This window comes from Microcebus murinus, chromosome 5 (genome assembly GCF_040939455.1).
Source record: "Microcebus murinus isolate Inina chromosome 5, M.murinus_Inina_mat1.0, whole genome shotgun sequence".
Taxonomy (NCBI): domain Eukaryota; kingdom Metazoa; phylum Chordata; class Mammalia; order Primates; family Cheirogaleidae; genus Microcebus; species Microcebus murinus.
Genome location: NC_134108.1, coordinates 24945237 through 24962495, shown reverse-complemented (window position 1 = coordinate 24962495; position 17259 = coordinate 24945237). Strand labels below are relative to the sequence as shown.

The 17259-nt window shown below is 38.4% G+C and overlaps 1 protein-coding gene across 1 annotated transcript in view; it reads left to right on the top strand.

Annotated features, from left to right (window-relative positions):
* The window catches only part of ARFGEF3 (ARFGEF family member 3), a 153497-nt gene that overhangs the window by 58803 nt on the left and 77435 nt on the right, over positions 1-17259 (top strand). The window contains exons 5-8 of the mRNA XM_012748059.2: positions 2036-2104; positions 10267-10389; positions 13974-14016; positions 16249-16327. Of these exons, the coding sequence (XP_012603513.1) occupies positions 2036-2104; positions 10267-10389; positions 13974-14016; positions 16249-16327 (314 nt within the window). The remainder of the gene's footprint in view (positions 1-2035; positions 2105-10266; positions 10390-13973; positions 14017-16248; positions 16328-17259) is intronic.

Sequence of the window (17259 nt, the reverse complement as noted above, 5' to 3'; positions counted from 1 at the left end):
TAACCAGTGGAGACAAATATTTGCCATCATTATTTTCATATTGCAGAGTGTTACCAGTTGCTAGTCTTTACTGTCAATACTTAAAACACCAAAAGCCCAAATGGACCAAGTGGCCTCCACTGACCACCACCACTTCCACCAGCCATTCTCCCAGACCTTCCCACCTTCTGCCATGAAACATGACTGGGGAGAAAACACTCAACAAAGGGAAGCTGTGTGATGTAACAAAAAATTAAAGAAAGCACCGTACGAGAATGCCCTGAGGGTCTTTCAGAGGCCTGGTGGATGGGATAGTTTAACGGGAAGGTTACAAATAAGTACATAAACAAGCAGTTCATGAGACTGCTGCATGCTCTGAAGTCAGTGAAACAAGCAGATGTGATAGAGACCATTTTAGAGAGGGCGGTCAAGGAATGGCTCTCTGAGGGGGTCACTTTTGAGTTGAGTCTGAAAGAAGCCGATGAAATAAGCCACAAGAGGAACACACATAGGAGCAGCCAGGGACGGGGGTTGCAGGCAAAGGGACCACCACCATGTACTTACAGAAGCAGAGAAGCTGCAGCCTCCCTCCACCCCCACATTGGGTCCTGGGAACCTGCTGTCCTTAGCTTACATCCCTCCCTGCCTACCTAATCCCAACTCCCAGAGATTGTCGTGAAACCAAAAGCAGGCCATTTCTTATGAGGTCAGAGGGCAGGCAGTGGCTTCCACAATCCCTTTCCCACCACAGCACTGGAGTTGATATGAATATAAATCTCCTTATGAATGAAAAGGCTGAGGAGCATACCCACAAGTAATATCTAACCTTGAGACTAAAACTGGCAAAGATATCTTTTTATCCCCCTTAAATTACATAGATATTTGCTTTCTCCCAAGGAGCAACTGTTCCTAGGGCTGGCCCAGCTAACTAAGAGACTGGGAAAGATTTCTTGTTGCATCAGACAATTGCATTTTTTGGCGTGCTGATTAGATATCAGAACTCTTAGTAAGTTCTTTCTTACTCTGTCCTGTGTTAGGTAGATTGCTAAGCTTCATTGCTCTCTCACGAATTACACAGCTGAGAAAAGTCCTCAGAAGGGTGCCGCTGGCAGGCCATGCTGCAGGCAGGGCATGCCGCTGCGTTTGAGATCAAGGAGCGGACGCCAGCACTTTTATGTCTGTTTTTTGCAGCAAGAAAAGTCAGAAGCCAAGTGAAGAGGGGGAGAGTCTGGCTTCTTATCTACAAAATTAGAAGCAATTCTTAAAATGTCATGGGCTTTTATTGATCTATTCCCTGATGGCTCTACAAGTCAAAAATGAAATTTTTAATGGTCCTTAAAGATATTGCAAATGTCATCGGCCAGTCATCTATATGTCTTGGGGAATCGGTAAACCCCGTGTAGTATTCTGGGGAAAATTGCAAGATGGAAGGGGAAATGCTATGAACGAATGTCTGATCCCAGGTGGACTTGGGAAGGGGATTGGAATAGAAGGTTATGGTGACATTTAAGTCTAGGAAGAAGTGGGCACAGTATTGCCTGGTGATTGAGCAGATTACCTGAGTTCAGATCTCAGCTCTACAACTTAATCTGTGTGACCTTAGGCAACGTATTTAATCATTCTGAGTTTTCCTTATCACTAAAACAGGGACAATAATAACAACACTTATGTAAAATATCAACATAGATAATTCATGTGAAGGCATTGAGCCTGGCCATTTTTTGAATTAGTACTAGCAAAAAACTGTTGTTAGGTTTTTCTTATTCTTGGACAGACTTCCTGGAGTTGTCAAGGAATGCTGTTTCTGGCCAGTCTTCCAGTGGTCCTTTCCATAGGGAGAGATTAGCAGCCTTCACTTTTTAAAGTATAGTCTCTATTTTATTAGGGTATGGCCACAAATTAGGGGGCACTGGTGGGATAGAAATAAACATGAGATAAAGCAAATAGCAAAGGAATCGTAAAAATAGGGCTACACAAATGGCATGTGAAACAAAAATTTATATCAATTTTTAACCCTGTATCTCTTCCTTCATCTCTCACCTCTGATTTGTTGAAGGTTCTACTGTGCGTCACTTACACCCCGACATTTGACCTGAACGGGAGTGCTGTGCTGAAAATCGCGGAGGTGAGTGCTGCGTGTGTGCGTCCTGCTCATGGCTGCCTTACCTCTAACTGGGGTAGATGTCGGGTGGAACTGAGCCCCAGAACTGGGGTGAGCCCTTCCCTGATGACGACTGTGGGGAATTTCCACTAAGGAATTGATCCATGGGAAGCATGCTGTGTGGCCCACCACCCTTAGCTATTCATATAATGCCGTGTGTCGTAGGGCCCTGCATGCTTGCGTTTGCTGAACTCAAGTCCTTAACCGTGGAAATAACAGCACCAGTTCTCCTTACTCTGCTCTAACCTGGCATATTGTGTTCTCAGTCTCTTTTTCCTAAGATTAATTGAAAAGCATTTGATTTTAAAAAATGATTTTTTAAGAGACCATGAATGAGATTTAGGGAGATCTTTATTGATTCAATCCCATCCCCATCTAAACGCTGAAGAATGCATTTTGTAGCTATCATTGAAAAGCCTTCTCTTGTCGATCCATGTTGCAGCCTGGAGTAACATGTGCCTTCCAGCACTCCTGAGAATGTGGCCAACAGAAAACTTGGCTTCTGAATGTCTGCCTTTGGCTTTTAGAAACATGATCATTTCAAAGCTGAACTTTAAAATGCTTAGAATAATTTTCCTTCTGTTTCTTTTTTTTTTTTTTTTTTTTTTTTTTTTTTTTTGAGACAGAGTCTCACTTTGTTGTCCAGGCTAGAGTGAGTGCCGTGGCATCAGCCTAGCTCACAGCAACCTCAAACTCCTGGGCTTGAGTGATCCTTCTGCCTCAGCCTCCCGAGTAGCTGGGACTACAGGCATGCGCCACCATGCCCGGCTAATTTTTTTTTTTTATATATATATCAGTTGGCCAATTAATTTCTTTCTATTTATAGTAGAGACGGGGTCTCGCTCTTGCTCAGGCTGGTTTTGAACTCCTGACCTCGAGCAATCCGCCCGCCTCGGCCTCCCAAGAGCTAGGATTACAGGCATGAGCCACAGCGCCCGGCCTCCTTCTGTTTCTTGAAAATAATATCTTCAGGATTTATATATTCTGATAAGAGTACACATTCAGAACACAACGAGGCAATGATTTTCTGAATTTTGAAATTATGGGGAAAGGGGCTAATTATCAGCACTTGTGGGTAGTATTTATATTAGCAGATACACGCGCCTCTAATGGAATTGTGTGGTATTAAAGAGCAAAAATTAAGAGAAAATTATTTTTGAGCATGTAGAAAATATATGTGTCTATCAAAAGAAAAACAAGCAGCTGATCATCTGACCTCTCACAACATAAATCATTTTTTACATATGTATTGATATAAAGAACACTTTTGTTTAACTCATTTATATGTTGCACTCTATATAAATAATAAAATAGTTATCAGTATTTGTTTTTAATCGAATTTTAATAAATATCCGTGAGTGCTCTTAATTTTTGCAAGCTCACTTTTCAAAGGACAGTGTATTTTCTGAAAATGCAAGAAACAGGATTGGCTTATAAGAGGCTAGTTAGCCCACCTGAAGGAAGGAAGGGAAAGTGCAGCAGGTCACTGCTAAGCTGCTGCCGCTGCTGATGGAGCCAGGACAGGGGGACAGAGAGCCCTGAGGAGGGGAGGCCTGCGGGGGGCGCCACGCTACCCCTGGAGAGGAGGAAGGAGTAGGTTGTCAGTATCATCCTCACAGGAGCCAATTTTCAAGTGAGCGTCAGAATGATTCAAGATAGAATTTCTAAACGGCAGGCACACGCCGCCAAGGTGGGCACAAGTGAAGGGTGTTCACTGAGAGAACCTGGAAGCCAGAATAAAGACTCAGCAGCTCTGTCCAGATAGGATGCAATATCAAAACATGGTGCTCTCTTCCAAAACCAGAAAAGGAAAAACACAAGAAAGAAAAAAAAAATCTTAGCCAAAGAACAATATAAAGATAAAGGCGTTTGAGCTTGGTGGTGCGAAGAATGAGCTCTGAAGTCACACTGGAGAAAAATCCTGGCTCTACCACCTCCCAGTGGTGTTGCCTTGGATACTTCTCTGCGCCTCATGTTTGCTGTCTGAGAAAGACACGATAAGTAGTTCCTAACTCATAGGGTGGTTGTGCCAACTGGACGAGAAAAATACAATCCATGTAAAAAGCTTTTTAGTGCACGTCCAGCTACGTAGTAAATGTTAAATGTTTGCCATTGCCACTTCTGAAATCATTAGAGAAACTTATAAAAGCACCTTAAAAGAAACCATTTAAAACTCCTGTGAGAATGTTAGGAAAGAATCTAGTAGTTCTTTCTTACTCTTATATACATTGACTTATTGCTCAAGAATAATGTTTACCCTGAAACCTGTTGATCAGGAAATGGGATGTGTACTTAAGTATGAAAAACGAGGCTATTTACCCATGGTACTGCAGAAACTATAAAAGGATCATTAAGCTCGCAAAATGTAAATAGGAAGGCAGCCTTTGTTTGTGTGTCTAACTTTAACTTGCTTAATTAAACTACAATAATGAAAGTCTTTTTAGAACAGCATCTTCTGTGATAAAAGAATAAGAAATATTACCTGATTTAAAAATGGACTGTTATGAAATGCCCAACAAGTGTTTTCTGTACAATTTCATGGTCAGTTATTACCAGAACTCTATATGGATACATAATCCTCTTCATTGATTGAAAGCTGAGCCCAAGATTTCTCTTAATATTATGCCCAGATTACCAGAGATACGTTGAGTTTTCTGAAGAAAGTAACCTTAATGTAGGAAAAAGCTGCAGGAGTAGATATTGCCAAGGTCAAGGGTAAAGAAAAAGGTGGAGCCATAGCCAGAAGCTCTCTGAAGCCAATTTGAAGGTGGTTAAAGATGTCATTTCATTGGAAAGATTGAGGACATATTTTCTTGCCTGCTGAAGGCTCCTCTATGGGATTTCTCAAAGGCAGAAAGCCTAGTTTATAAATGCATATTTACTGGTTTGATCTTACTAACTCATGTAAACTTCCAGTCTTGGATTCTATAGCATGCTATCAGGTTCAAGCGAAACCTGTCTCAAAGACCACTGGGGTTGTTTTTTTTTTCCACTAAGATTCATACTTTCAGGGACCTCTTTTTTCCACTCCTTCCACCCATCCATCCCCTCTCCATTCTAAAACTCTGCTTAATGTAATAATAATAGCTACGAGTCATTGAGTCCCTAAGGCATGGCAGTAACTGGCATTTTTTTTATATATGCATATTCTTTTATATTCTCTACCACAACTCGATAGAGAACCCCAAGCAAAGGTTAATTTGCTTGCCCAAGTTTCTACAGCTACATATTCCAATCCAGACTTTTTATATTTCAAACATGTGCTGTTAACTATTCTGTTATATTGCTTCTTGATTCAGTCTTAGAAAATGTTTGTAGAATCTTGCCATAATAATATTGGCAACAAACTGAAATTCTTAGAAGTCTTATTCCCTTGGACCTTCACTGAAGCATTTCGTTAGATAATTGCTATGTGGTGTTTTTACATATGAAGCTTAAGTATTGATACATTTTACTTTTTCTGTGACCATAGAGTCAAGTGGCCATTAGGTATATGCCACTTTCATGGATATCTTTATATATTAATGGTTTATCTTTTCTGAACTTTATATTACCATCGGAGTATCTGAAGCTTAGTATTAGTTCTACTTGTTACCTAGTGAAGCTTAAAAAACATGGACGCTTAAGACCTGCCACCAGTGATTCTGATTTAATGGTTCTATTTGTCACTAAAGTATTTTTTCATTTGGGCTGATTTATAACTCTTAAAATGTTCAGTGATACTTTTTTTTATTCTGATGTGATAGCATTATTTCTGAGACAAACCTCAACATGTTAAGAAACAGGTAGTCTCTAGCTATAATCCAGAAGAAAAGTATACAGATAGCCTGATCTACTTATCTTGGAAGCATCTTACTATGTTTTGTTCTCTGTAAGACTGGGAGGAGTTGCCCCACCTCCTGGCAAGAAAACTAACCAAGGGAGCCAGTACCACTACCTCAAACTAGTTGACACCACTAGAGTAAGGAACTCCCATTCTAAGCAGCATCTCTTTTCCTTCCTGAAACCCTTTCTTTTCTTCTCCATGTGCCACTCTCTTTATTGATTCTGGCTTGACTCTTCCAAGGTGTCTGTTCTTTAACTACTTACTGAGGGATTGGCTGAGCAAGATAGTGCTGCTTTTGCAAGAAATTTCAACTTCTTCCTTAAATCTCTGTCTTGTATGTCTCTTGAAGAACTTACTTGATGTTAAAGGACACACAGCAATGTGAGATCTCTCAACCTCATTTTAAACAGGTTCTTAGGGCAGAGGCTGGGTCTCAGTAGATCTTCTGTAGACTAAGCAGAAGGCACCTGGGAAGGTGCAGGAATTGATGGGTTAAGGTGTCTTGAGCCATTTTAATATGCCAGCTTGGGCCAAGCAGAACAAGGAGGAGGAAAAGGAAAGTCACAATCAGAGTTTCTCATGTGTGCCTGGTACCTTACAAAATTTCCTTTTGAGTTGAGACCCAAAAGGAAAAGCAGCAAACTTCACTACCCAGGAAGGTGATCATATACTCACATGTTACAGATGTTCACCTGTCTTAGGAAAGACAGACTAGGAAGCAGCCCTGGTAACTCACTTGTTACCATGATTCATCATAGAGTTTAGACTCGCAGTGATAACTGACATTTTCTCTGGTTCTAATGTGATCCATAGCATTTATAATCTTCTCTGTACAGAAAGCATTTTTTCCTGCTTTTTTGTAGCTTAATCTCTGATCCTTTCTATTTTTATCACCATACATTATTTTTCATCTCCATAAAATTTTTCCAATTATAAATATACTATTTCTTCTCTTTATAGAACTTCTTACTCAGCATTACATAGCATTTTAACAAAGCTATGCCAATAACCCCATTCATACTGGAAAGAAAAAGTAAAATGTGCAGTTTTAACAAAGCGGAGGTCATATATATTTTATAAAACTAAGCAAATTTCTGTGGTGGCATCTTCTTTAAAATTTGTGATCCCTTTGGCCAGTATATATTGAATATCTGTTCCGTTCCACTGTGCTGCTTCATAGTTAGTAATTCAGTGATTCTACCCTGGGTTTAACCTAGTACTGTTATTTATCAGCCTACTTCTTCAATGATGTGAAACTTTTACTGCTTATGTATGGCCTGCAGATTTGAGCTTTTTTGTTCTTTTTCCTTCTGCTTTTGGGATTTATTTTGCTGCTTTAACCATTTGTGTTTTTGCTCTCAGTTGTATTTAGCATGTTGTAAAGCTGGTTGTCCACAAATGACGTGAAATGATCAAAGTGTCCATTCTAAGTCTCCTCACTGCTCCAGGTCTTTGCATGTTCCCTGTGATCAGAGCCCTGGGGCTTGTCACAAGGTGTTTGACTTGGCCCTTCAAGCCTCTGGCAGGTGTGTAGCACTAGGCTTTCCAGGCGTCAATTCTGCATTATGAAAGCAAAGGGCATGAGGGGGTAGAACGAATACTGGGGAGACTAAAAGAAGGAACTGATGAGCCCTTTCCCAGAAACTCAGCCTGCCTTTGGGCTTGGTATTCTCTTGGTGTCTCTGACTCAGTGTGCTCATGTCAGTGCTGCCCCGAGATAGAGGGGGGAGAAGAAAAACATTGGTCTTGGTATAGTAGTCAGGTTTAAAATGGAAATTCTATGTGAATCTTACTAGGTTACCAATTTGTTGTTATTATTACAACAGGTTTAAGAAACTTTTTCTAGAAGATGTCAGGAGAGCTAATAAAGCATTTCTTTCTGAGTAGCTAAAGGTAGCGATGTTATCAAATACATGGTCATTTTATATTTAACAGGATAGGTATCCTCGTGTCATGTTCAATATTTATACTCCTAACTTGAACAGAATGGGCTTCTTAGATTAATACTTTTTTTTCTGAGTAAACATGCTCATCTTTTCCCTTAATAAAATGCCTCCTGCAATATCACATTCAGTGTTCTATATCTAGTATTAGCAATTAAACATTAAAACTCAAAAAGATATAGTTGTCTGTTTACAGCACTGTGTTATATAAAATCCAATCCCTCATGTGTGCTTTCTTTCATGAGTCTAAAGTGACTGATGTAATTTTTAAGGGAGGTTGCATAGTGGATGACTCTTAATATTCAAGAGGGTTTATATTAAGTGTGTAGTTCACTTCTCAAAATAGCTATTCTTTCATCATTAATATTTTTAAGACTTATATTAATATTAATCATCTTAATCTTAATATTATTCTTTCATCATTAATATTTTTAAGACAACCTCCCTTATATTTATAATGTCAGTGCTTAGAGATCAACAGTTATAATGATTTCTTGAGAAAATATAATATTTAAAGAGAACTGTGAAATTATGAGGTACGAATGGTACTAGTGTGTCTAATTACATGATGTAGAATTTGGTTTCCTCAAAGTGAAAATACTGCACTCATTTAGATATATGTTCAAGGTTTTTAAACTATTTTGTCATATGCAAAAGTAGAAGACTTTCAGGATTAAAACAACTTTCTAAGTATGCAGAAATTCTTTTACCTTCAAATCCATTATAATCCATGATCATTTGAGAAAATGATCTTAAAATTCACATGCTCTAAACAGTTTTATGAAAAATAAATATTTTATAACTTGCTTTTATTTTGAAACTGTGAAATGAATTAATCTAGGCCAACTTTCACATACAGGTTTGAGTTTTTTCCTAGCTTGAGAATATGTCTTTGTTTATTTTTTTTTTTTTTTACCAATACAGTTTTAAGTTTCAAACGTTCCTTTAAAGTATTAAGCATTCAAAAGGAGATAGATTATACTTTTTAAAAATGTTTAATTTTACCTAGTTAATTTTATTAAAAGATAATGTGAGGCATGCAGAAAACTCCCTAGCTTAGGTAGGAACAGGTACAAAGATTAACATGTATTAGTCTCTCACATGTCTTGTTCGTCAGTCATCAAATTAAATTTGCCATTTAAGTGAGAAGCCTGTATTTTCATTTTAGCAATCTTGGATCTATTCCTAGAAAAATAACTTGGGTACATTAAATGCCTCTTTTTGTTTTTGTGTGTCTAAATATGCTTTGTAAAATTGAATGCCTTACTGAAAGAAAAAAAAAGTGGCAAACTTAAACCATATACTGTCTTGTGTCCATCCCCGTAGCTTCTAGAATTAGAGGCAATAAAATCTGAAAAGTCATGACTTTTAGCATCATCATTATCAAAGGGGGGATTTATTGGCATTTTTCCAAGCAAAAGCCACCAGGGAATCTTTTTAGGCTCAACTAGACATTCAAACTCATAAGAATTAAAGAGGCCACAGTTGGTGTTACATTCATTTAGCAGGACACAGGACAGGAAACAGAAGCAGGAAAATGTTAGGCATTTATCTTTCATAGGGGTCTTTGCAACCATTCATAGAATAATCTCTGCCTCTCAAATGACAGTGTAGGTGCAAGATGACAGCCACTTCAGTGAGTGCAGAGTCACCTTAGGCCTAGGAGCCCCGTGTCCCAAATCAACCAATATTTCTGAATTTTATGAGCAGAGCTTGCAGAGTTCTTTCAGAGGACAGGATCAATTGCAAGAGTTACTGCACCCAGAGAAGCCCAGACCTGTGGCTACCCACCAGTTATTTAGAATTGATTCACAGTTACCCCGATTCAGATGCAGTTTAGTAATCAGGAAACATTTTTACCATAGCCATGCTACCTAGCAACACAGCTGATGTTCTGCCCTTATCAAATGTCCAGAAGAATACAGCTAGAAGGTTAACCTAAGGTCAGCCTCAGTCCTAGAGCAGGGGAAAGGGTTTTGTTAACCCTTTACACATACTTCATAATCCAGGAGTTAATAAATTCTATTTTGCCGTGAAGGGAGCTTTTCCTGATTAATATCTAGCCACCTGAGTTTGTTCTAGATAGAATTATTTGGCAAATCTGAAAATCCCAAATTTGCATTCTTCTGTGACGCTCAGAAGAACAGGTTGTAAAAGTGGTATTTTTCTGATATTCTTAAAAACAAATTGCCAGGGATTTTAAGTATGTTTAGTTATTTTCATTAATATCCGGTCCTAAATCGGGCTGACTTTCTGTTTAAGAGGGATTTGATATCCTCTCTGGTTAATTCCAAAGAATGTTGGTAATGAACTGATACCTACAGAGCATTTGTGTTGCTGTCTTGTTTCTTTACCAGGTGTGCATTGAGACATACACATGCAGCTGTCACCAGCGTAGCATAAACACTGCTGTTCGGGCAACTCTCAGCCAAATGCTGAGTGACTTGACTTTACAGTTACGACAAAGGCAGGAGAATACGGTGAGTCCTCGGCACCCTCACCCCGTCATTCTTGGAGGTGTCCACGCGTCCCATGCCCTGGTACCCCTTCTGTCAGGGCTGCTTCCTACAGGAAACAGCAGGAAGGACTTGCTTGTTTAGAAGAACATTTATTTGCATAAATGAAGCTCTTTTGATTTTTGCCTGTTTCACCCCAAAAGCTTTGAGAGTTTTTCCTTATGGTTTCCATAATATTTTAGTCATTGCTTTAAAATTTACTTTTTAAATCATTTCTTAAAACGTCATCTATTGAAAATTTCATTTAAAATGTGATATGCTAGCAAATACTGGAAATACATTTGAAATTAAGAAAAATAAATAGAATTCATCATATGCTTTGAGACATGATAATGTTTCTCTGTGTCACCTAAAAAATTGTGGCGGGGGGCCGAGCACGGTGGCTCACACCTGTAATCCTAGCACTCTGGGAGACGGAGGCAGGCAGATCGCTCAAGGTCAGGAGTTCGAAACCAGCCTGAGCAAGAGCGAGACCTCGTCTCTACTATAAATAGAAAGAAATTAATTGGCCAACTAAAAATATATAGGAAAAATTAGCCAGGGATGGTGGCACATGCCTGTAGTCCCAGCTTCTCAAGAGGCTGAGACAGGAGGATTGCTTGAGCCCAGGAGTTTGAGGTTGCTGTGAGCTAGGCTAATGCCACGGCACTCTAGTCTGGGTGACACAGTGAGACTCTGTCTCAAAAAAATAAATAAATAAAAATAAAAAGATGGTGGTGGGAGGTCACCCCCACCTGCTGGAGCCTTCAGGGTAAAGCTGAACTTGTCTGTTCTCTGTCATCAAAGCCTACTAGAGCTTTTTGCTTTAAACTTGAACAGGTTGTCTAAAATGAGCATTTCAGGGAAAAATGTAAATGTAATTGGCTGCTTAGATAGATTATCTTCTGGGAATGTTAATGAGAGAATGATTCCTCTTCAAAATTGGTGTTTTGTATTTTTAAATCTGCCTCTGTAGTAAGTCCGCTTAAAATATTTTTAAAATCTGTAAGGAGTGCTCTGAAATGGCATTAGTTATTTTTTAAAATAGAAAATCTCAGTCGCAGTCTGAAATAGCTCAGAAAATAATTTTCCAGAAATTAAGATTTCATGTTTAACTTCAATTATTTGTAATTTTTAATTTCAATTATTTTTATCATTTTTAGAAAATTGTGGAATTGAGGGGAACCTTAGAGATTATCTAGTCAAATTCTTTTATTCCTCACTTTACAGATGAGAAGATGAAGCCCAGAGGGATGAAATTGAAATCTAAAATTAATGAGCTTCTCAGTGAAAGAGCCAGAACTAAACCCCTCACTGGTCTGCTAACTATTCCCAGTCCAAGTTTCAGTTAATGTGTGTTCTGGCAGCCGGTGTTGAAAAATAGCACTAATCTGAAAAATAAATGTTGATTTTTTTTTCTTTTCTGTTTGCTATATCCAAAGCCCAAGTTTCTATTAAAAATTATTTTCACTTGAGATATTTTCATTACTTTAGCTTAACCCTTGTTAAAAACAATTTCATTTATATAAGGGTTTTGAATATGGTGGTGTAGGATATTAATTTGAAGGAAATTAAAATCTCTAAGTAGAAAACATATTAAGAGGAAAAAAAATTTTTTAATGAAAATCAAAGATGTTGAGAATTCTTACATTAATATACAGTCAGAACCCATCCTTACTAAATGGCAACACGATCCAATGGTATAATATTAACATCTTAATGTCTTTAAAAAAATGAAACATTTAAATGAAACTTGTAGTTTCAAAATGCTCCAATTATATTAGTTCATTTAATCTTATCTTTAAAATTTTAAGTGAGAAAGTTTTAGGTGCAAGTCAAATGCCTCAGCCGTTCAGCTCACGTTGCTCTTCTGTGAGAATAGTCACGGGTAGTCGTAGAGTTTAGGATAAGAGTGTAGGGCGGTCTGCCTCTGTTCTGGGTATCGGCTGGCTTACCAGCCTTCTGGTCCTGCTCACCACTGACCATCTGGATCCACCCCAACCGGAGGCAAGGTCCCAAATTAGGTAGAAAATTAGCAACTCCTGTTATTTCCTTTCTATTACTCATGCAGCCCCTGGATATGATTCCATGTCCCAGAAAACACAATTCTTAGGACTCTAATCTTTGCAGCATTTGTGATGTCTAGTGAAGAGAGACCAAATTAGGAATTTTTTAAAAAGCTATTGAAGGGGAGGGGTCCATAGGAATGATAAGGTTTGCTCTAAGGAGGCTGTGTGTTCCTTGGGGGACACTGAGCATCACCTAGGGAAGATGTGTGTATTTTCTAGCATGACCCCGTCCCTGGAAAGACGACATAGGCCACCTCAGAATTAGAGGTTCAAATGCAGCGGAAGGAAAATAAATAATGTAGAATGTCAAAAACATAAGCATGAAATGTATCTTCAACCTAACATCTTTCCCCATCCCACCCCCAGCCACAGGACAAATTGCAATTTTGATTTTATAGCCTTGGAAACCCAGCATATTATCCAGTTTTATTATTGAATTATTTCAGGTGACCAAATTCATTGTTAAATTATAAGTTACTAGCTTCAAAAAGCAAAATTACCCCATACAAATATTTGGGGCTGGAGGGTGGGGGCAGGGATTCTCCTACCCTTAAAATAATTCAGACATGTTTACTCTATAAAATATTGTTCTAAACTTGTATTTAGCCATGTGCTGAGTGGTAGACACCGATATAACATTTCATAAAAATTGCTGTTGGAAGCAGCTGAGCTTGCAAATTAATGAACAGAGAATAGTAGAAATATGGGCCTATAACAAGCTTAAAAAAAAATCAGCACCATGGGATGATTCACATGTCTAGTGGTTAATTGGCATGAAAATGCCTTATTATCTCCTGGTGCACAGAGGTAGAGAAAATAAATGCTTCCTTCCCAGTCTCAGCTCAGTAGTTGCTGAGTTACCCCTGCAATGGGAAATAAGTCTTAATAGTTGCAAACATCTTTCCCTTCCTTCAGGGTTCTGTCTCTGCCCTGATATTTCTAGATCTACCCAGCAGTAGCCAACAGTAGCTGGTCTGGTCAAACAATAGGAAGTTAATCTGCTCCCTCACCAAATAGAGGAAGATGATGCTTCTAGCCAGTGGTCACCTTTGGACCTGTATTTTGGAGTCTGGAGCCTAATCCTTCTCATGGCCAAGAGTCTGTATTTATTAGTTGCCAGGCACAGCATAGACTGTGGCCTTGTGACAAATTGTTCTCTGTGCGAAATTAACTCACCTCTTTAGGCAGGGATTGCCCCAAGTCATAGCCCAACACCCAGGAATTATAAAGTACACCATAGGGCTTAAACTTTCTGGAATTTTGTGGACTCCTGAATGAATTATTTTTGGAACTGATAAACTCAGTTCCAGACATCATAGTCTTTGTCATAAACACCATGAATACCTAAATGCTCTCAAGAGCTGGAAGTGTGCTTAGGCAAGGAAGCTGAGCCCAGAGCACTCGGGGTGCCATGTCGTTTCTTAGAATTTTCCATTGTCTAAGAGTCAGGATTTTTCTTGCCTGAATTTCCTAATTGTCTGTGTATGTCTCCCTTACTAGATAATTGAAAACCCGGATGTCCCACAGGAATTCGGGAATCAAGGTATTGGATTTGATTTTTACTAGTTCAGTTTTAAAAGCAGGTATGAGAATGCCTACTACGTGCTTGGTGCTGGGGGTGTAAAGATGATAAGGATCTCTCAGGTTAGTTTGCCATTCTCTTGGAGGTTGTGCTTAGCTTTGCCTCACGTGGTGTTATTTAATCAGCTGTTGTCTTCCTTCTGTTCCTACACTCACTTATGCCAACCACACCTATTCCTGATCCAACTGTACGAGGGAAATTAACTCTTCACGTACCTCTCTTTTGGAGGCTGCTTTTGTTAGTTACTTCATTTTCCACAAAATCAGGTTTAATTGCTAAAGTGAGAATAATTGGATAGGATGGATAGAGGGTTGCAGAAACCTGATTAGCATAATACAGTGCTATTGCACCAGAATTATGTTTGTCAAATAGTAATTTTTTGACATGAAAGTTGAGTAATCTCACAGGGACTCTTGTAGACAGTGCAATTTAAGTAGCAGACGAAATCAAGTTAAGGAACTTTCATTCTGACCCACAGGAAAAGAAACACTATAGAAGTCTATGCATAATTGACAAGCAATCTAATTTTTAAAAACAGGTTTGGTAGTATTATTCCCTGAAAGAGATATGAAAAATTCAAATCATCTGATTAATAAATTGAAATATAGATTTTATTTTAGACTTTATTCAGTAATTTTTTAAATATTGGAAAAATCTTCTTTGCTTTTATGTTTTTACCAGTTAATGACAGGGAGAAGAGAGGGGGGTGAGTGTTGGGAGAAGATGAAAAGGGGAGGGAATGAAATAAAGAGAGGGAAATAGCTAAACAGCCACAATTAGGACAAAAGCAATAAATGAAAGAAATGCTTTAAGTCATTTTCTAAAGCATTTAGAGTGTATTGTTTTAGTTCCCTCCTGTTGTGTTCTTGGCTATGGACTGAAGGTATCCTTTTCAGCCTTGGAAGATCTCAATGATGTGCTCCAAGATTTTCCAACTGTCTTTTCCTCTCTTTTTGGCTATTGCATTCTCATAAAAGCTTTACTTTAATGTAGGATGATTTTATAAACTAAAAAGAAGGTCAAAGTCCTCTTGGTCAAGAATATGTCTCTAAAAAGACATATTCTATGTCTAGAATATGTCTAGTAAAAAATTGATGGAGGGACTCATTTGAAGTTTATCAAAAATTGAGCTTAAGCACTACTTTTGGGTTTTATTTATTTCATACTACATTTTGTCATTGTACCTTATCATTTCTCAATTTTTTTCCCCTGCATCTAAGACCTTAAATTCTGAGAGTCAGCCATTTATTTCTCTTTACCCTGTCTTCTTCTAACTTTTATTTGCTTTCTTACACTCTTGCCATTTTTTTCCTCCATCTTCCTTGGCTTTACAGTCATTTATTCATTTATACATTCATCAGAATCTTAGCTACATTTGTATAAGTTTTATAGAGTTTTATTTTAGAAAACAAATGCTATTTGTTATTCGACTTGGCCTGACAATTCCATGAATTTGGTATTACTCATCCCATTTTGCCAAACCTGAAACTTACCCAAGCTCACACAGTCAGCAAGTTGTGGACCTGTAGTTGAACAGATTCCAAATTGTGGCCTTTTCCCCCCCGCAGTGCTTCTGTGGGAGTTTTGGTTCCAGTTTCTGGAAACTAGAACACCTCTGGAGGAAAAATTATTTTTCTGACATTGGCTCCATAATCAACAAAGACCATATGTCTTGTGGACATTGAACAAATAGTTAAAGTAAAAAGACGGTGGCTAAATTACTTTGCTCTTTTTTCCTCTGGTTTCTTAGTTGCAAAGTCCATCTTTGTCCATGCTTCTTTATTTTATCCTCTGGAATACAACTGTAATCAGCTTAGAAGACCCAGAAACTCAATAGATCAGAATAAAGGACACATATGTAGCCTACTGGCCTATTGAGAAAATTGCTATCCATTGTGGTTTTTTTAATTAGCTAAATATCCTTTTGTTAAGTGTGAGTGAATTTTATTTATAAGAAACAATCTATTTTTTTTTTTTTTTTACTATCTTTGGAGTGTTTTATTTTAGAAAGGAATAATTGTACTTGATTCTTTTCTGTGATCATTTTGGTGGCCAAGGGCTTCTCCACATCTGAAAATCAATCATCTTTTCAGTCCTAAAAGACATCTGAAGTGGAGGCTGGGAAGGACCGTTCAGGGAGCTTGTGGCTCCCCGTGCTGATGTCTAATGCCTGTCACCTCCTCTGTTTTGAAGGGCGCACAGTAGAGTCCCTCTGCGACGATGTTGTCTCTGTACTCACCGTCCTGTGTGAGAAGCTACAAGTCGCCATAAAGTAAGTGCCTTAACCATTACTGCCCTTATTCCCCAAAGGTCTGTTTCTGAAATAACCTTTGTCTTACAGGATCCCTTAAAATTGAAGATTGTAGAGATGATAGTTTCCCTCCACTGGTATTCACCTGTCATTCCTGAGAAATATATTCTGAAATTTTGGGCAATCTCAAATTACCAAATGCTATTATTAAAGTATATGATTTTCTGATGTGAAAACGGGGAAACAACACCTTGCAAAGAAGAGTTAATCCCTTGCACATGGAGCTGGGTGGGGAGAATGTTGGGCTAAGAGCTAGTTGGTGTAAGGGCTGGTCTTAAGTCGGGCAGATCCCAGCTGCGTGCCTGCGAATGACCCTTCTCCAACTGTGCTGCATTTTCTTCTTCTGTCAAAGACAGGGTTGGACTATGTGATCTTTCTTTATTTCTTCCCTGAGCCTATGAGCTCACACACATATCTTTAAAAAAAGGCTTGTTGTTCTTCTGACTTTTATATAGTTTTCCATTTTTGCATGCCAACTTTAACAATGATAGGAATTCATTTAGGTGATGTCTGCTGCCCCAAGTCTCCATGTAGTCAGTTAATAAGACAATTTATACATCTGCAGTAAATCCAGATCATTAAAAAAAAAACTGAACAAAAAAAACCAGACGTTCAAGGTGGGATGAAATGTCTCTATTGGCTCCATGTGTAGTGAACCGCAAAATTCTACAACACAGTAAGAAACTGAAGTGCTCTTCAAATTACGAAAAGACACATGAAACCATCACTTATTGGTAGCTAGAACATTTGATAATGCAGAAAACATACTTGTAGAATTTTGAATACAGGAATGAGTTAGGAAAAATTGTCTATTTGCAGACATGACTGAGGGCTCTCACTTTGCTGGAAACTTGGTTTTGTTGTTGATTCTTTTGTTTTTGTTTTTTCAGAAA